This window comes from Heloderma suspectum, chromosome 1 (genome assembly GCF_057233095.1).
Source record: "Heloderma suspectum isolate Gila_16-S chromosome 1, 16-S_ref, whole genome shotgun sequence".
NCBI lineage: Eukaryota > Metazoa > Chordata > Lepidosauria > Squamata > Helodermatidae > Heloderma > Heloderma suspectum.
Genome location: NC_139458.1, coordinates 439538914 through 439542500, shown reverse-complemented (window position 1 = coordinate 439542500; position 3587 = coordinate 439538914). Strand labels below are relative to the sequence as shown.

At 60.7% G+C, this 3587-nt stretch overlaps 1 protein-coding gene across 1 annotated transcript in view; it reads right to left on the bottom strand.

The window, feature by feature from the left end:
* The window catches only part of ADGRF3 (adhesion G protein-coupled receptor F3), a 3039-nt gene extending 868 nt beyond the window's left edge, over positions 1-2171 (bottom strand). The window contains exons 1-2 of the mRNA XM_084825282.1: positions 1695-2171; positions 1-208 (exon numbers count right to left, since the gene is read on the bottom strand). The exon at positions 1-208 is cut by the window's left edge and continues 320 nt beyond it. Of these exons, the coding sequence (XP_084681408.1) occupies positions 1-208; positions 1695-2171 (685 nt within the window). The remainder of the gene's footprint in view (positions 209-1694) is intronic.
* Positions 2172-3587: the final 1416 nt, after the last annotated feature.

The following is a 3587-nucleotide window of genomic DNA, read 5'->3' as shown; positions in this document are numbered from 1 at the left end:
GGAAGATCAGTTGGTGGAAGAGCAGGAGGGCCTGGACCAGCATCCAGAAGAACATGGCCAGGTGGAAGAAGTGGGTGAAGAAAGCTGCCGCCACGCAGAGTGCGTTCTCATGGCGCGCTGTCATCACAGAGGAGCCCAGGAACCAGACGCTCCCCATCAGCAGGGACAAGGCGATGTTGACCAGTGTGGTGTAGCGGAAGTAGGCCACCTGGGAATCCAAAGGGCGTTCTTTATTTAGCCAGTCCAGAGGATTTTGCTCCTGGCCTCACGTCCCTGGTCTGCACAGACAGGGATTTGAGGGGAGAGCGAACGCCATCTTTCCAGGTTAGTGTGGGCCTTCACAGGGCACCCTGTGGCTCTGTAGAGCTGCAGAGGCCACCCAGCCAAGAGGATGCTTCTGCTGTTAGGAGCCTCAAAATGCATGAAGAGCATCTGGCCATTAGGGGAGGGGCTGCAGTTCAGTGACAGAGCACCTGCTCTGCACGCAGGAGGTGCCGGGCTAGGAAAAAACCCCAGGGAGCCTCTGCTGCCAGTCAGTGTTGGCAGTACTGAGTTAGATGGACCCAGCGCCTGACTCCGCCTAAGGCAGCTTGTGATGCTGCCTGTGATGATCCTGTACACACACCAACATTCTGTCACTCTGTCATGTGACCCAGGCTGGCCCTTGCAGATGGCCCCTGCAGCGAGGGGCACAGGAGGCCATTTGGGGAGGGGGGGGCTAGGTGGGCATTGCTTCCTTCCCCATCCGACACAGTTCTTGGACTGGCAGGCGGGATGTGTCCCTTGTCTCCTCCAAGGGGCCTGGTGGCTGTGTTAAATCTGGGGAAGGAGAGCAGGCCAGATTCAGAACAGCAGGCCTGGGTCTGCCTCAACCAACGGACTCAGCGTTGGAGGGGTCGGAGGGCGGGAGGAGGGGCGTTGGCTTGGGGAAAAGACTGGGGCGCTCCATGCAGGCCCAACCCGTCAGACTTGGTGGGGCTTCAGCTAAGACCAAAAGATCCTTACAACACAGGTGAGTCAAGAGTCCCTGATCTTGCCAGGGGTCCTAGACTTTTCCAGATCTCCCCTGAGCATTACAGCTTAAATCAGCATAGGAATTATTCCCACAGGAGAACAAGTTGTGTAAATGCTGCCACCCCCCGGGAAAGAGTAATTTTGTCTGGCACATGCAAAAGGGCTTTCTCCTGCATCGCTCCCAAATTCTAGAATGAACACTCCCCCTCCGAACGGGGATTGGCCTTGCTCTCTCAGCTTTTCGGGAAAGAATTAAGACACATCTCATTCATTGGCCCTTTTCAATTGTGCGTGGTGGCTTTAATGTTGCTTCAGTGCTGTTTTACTGCTCTAACATGGCTTTATTGCCTTTTGTGCATTACTGTTTTTACCTGAACCGTTGCATGCACCCACGTTTGTGGAAAGGCCAGGATTATAAACAAGCACACCACGTCTCCACTGAAAATGCCCTTGGATTGGTCTTGGTCTCGGTCAGGGACTGGCTGGCTGCCATTTGGGGGAGCACGGGGGCAGGGAGTGTCTTCCCCTGGAGCATGTGATTTGGCTTGCTTGTCTGAGCCCCGCAGAGCTGTCTGCTCTGCAACGCCTTTGAAAGGGTGCTCTGCCGTCTGCTGTGGCTGGGACCGTGATCGCCCTGGGCAGAGGAGCTGATGGGAGGGGCCTTTATTGACCTTTCTCACCTTGCTCTTCACCACCAAAGTCCAGACGAGATAATAGATGACGAGCACAGCGGCCAGGGCCACGATGGAGACGCAGACGCCACGGCTCCTCAGGAAGTCCAAGGCACCGCCGCTGGGCACTGGGTAGGCAGACATGAGGACGGAGAAGGACGTGAGGTGCTGGCAAGAGCAGTTGGTGTCCGCTCCGGTGCCAGAGGCCTGGCACCCCTGGGTGGACCAGCCACCCATGCCCTCCAGCAAGCTGTGATCCCAGAACACACACTGGGCCTGCAGACGCTGCTCCGCCTCCACAGCGTTCCAGTGGCCAAATGTCATGTCAATCTCCACCTGGCGGACACTCCCACTGGGAGCCCTGATGGCGGTGGCCAGCACCAGGCTGCCCAGGCCGTGCCGGGGCAGGGTGCTGCCCCCCCGGGCAAGACCCCCTCCAGCCCCTTCAGCACCAGGCTGGTGACAGTGGAGTTCTGTCCCCTGCATGCCAGGGCACCCAGCTCCTCCGCAGCGATGCGCAGGCAGATGGGGGGCTCGGTGTCAAATGCCATGCTGAAATCGCCCCCGGAGCCAGAGCCCAGTTGGGCGCTCTGGAGCTCCAGCCTGGGGAGCGTCAAGCTGAAGCCACCGGGCGGAGGCAGCAGGAGGCTGGTGAGGTTCTCAACGGCCTGCAGGAACCTGGAAGCTGCTCGCGGCCAGAGGGCCCGCACGGCAGGCCACAGGGTCCAGGCTGAGCATCCAGTCAGTGGCAGCCAGCAAGTCCTGCAGGCAGAAGGAGGATTCGCCATGGGTCACCTGTGGCCCCACTGCAAGCAGCGGGAAAGCGCACTCAGGAGTGGGGTCCTCCTGTGGCGGGCCTGGCATGCCCGCAGAACCCTGCCCTGGCACCCCTGAGCCCCTGCCACCTCTGCAGCACTCACGGTCAGGGCGCCGCTGTCTAGGCGCATGCTGACCCCCAGAGCCACGTGCGAGAGGGTCTCCATCATGGCAACCACAGTGTGGAGGTCCCGGGGGCAGCTGCTCTCCTGGTTCTGCCTGGGCTCTGCCGCCACCGCTGTCCTCAGCCAGGCCGACATCCAAGGGACCTCGGCTTGCGGGTTGCCCAGCCCGGCTGGAGCAGCTGCACACCAACAGAGCCACAAGGCCGTGAGGCCATGGAGAGGCCCGGGAAAGGCCCGCCAATGGATCCCTGGCTGTAGGATGCTGCAGCGGCCAGTTCTTTACAGAGGGCACGGGAAGCTGCCTTGCATGGAGGAAGGCTGCTGGTCCCTCTGGCCCAGTACTGGCTGGCAGGAGCTTCCCAGTCAGAGAGGGGTCTTCCCTGTCACCGCTGCTTCCAAGCAGCCTTTCGCCTGGAAATGCTGGGGTTGAGCCTGCGTCCTCCTGCATGCCTCTGAGCTGTGGCCCCCTCCCCAGCCAGGTCAACCCCGGAGGCCCTTTTTCCACCCTTCCTGGACACGGTGCCTGCACCAATGACTCGCCAGGGTCGCCCTGTTCAGTGGGGGTTATGCGCCGTTCTCAGATGCTCCAGGAAGTCTGTGAACAATCCAGAGGGGACTGCAGGACAGAACCTGTCCCTCTGGATCGTGCCAGGCTTCCCAGGGCATCTCCTGCCACGCCCTTGGATGCCTTGGCCCAGCCTGGCAATGCTTACGTCCTTCTGAAGCAGCTCTCCCGCTGGGCTTCTCTTGGACACCACGCCAACCCTTCTGATGGGATCCCAAGGTGGTGATGCATCTGGGGGCACCGCCCAACACGAGGATCCTGGCCTGGGAGCCGCAGCGGAGATGTGCACGGCTGAGGGTGGGCTCCTAGTCCATGGCCAAGAGAGCCACCTGATGCTTGCTAACTCCGGAGGTGAATTAGGGGAAGTGCTGACTGCCCGACAGACAGGGCGGAGGC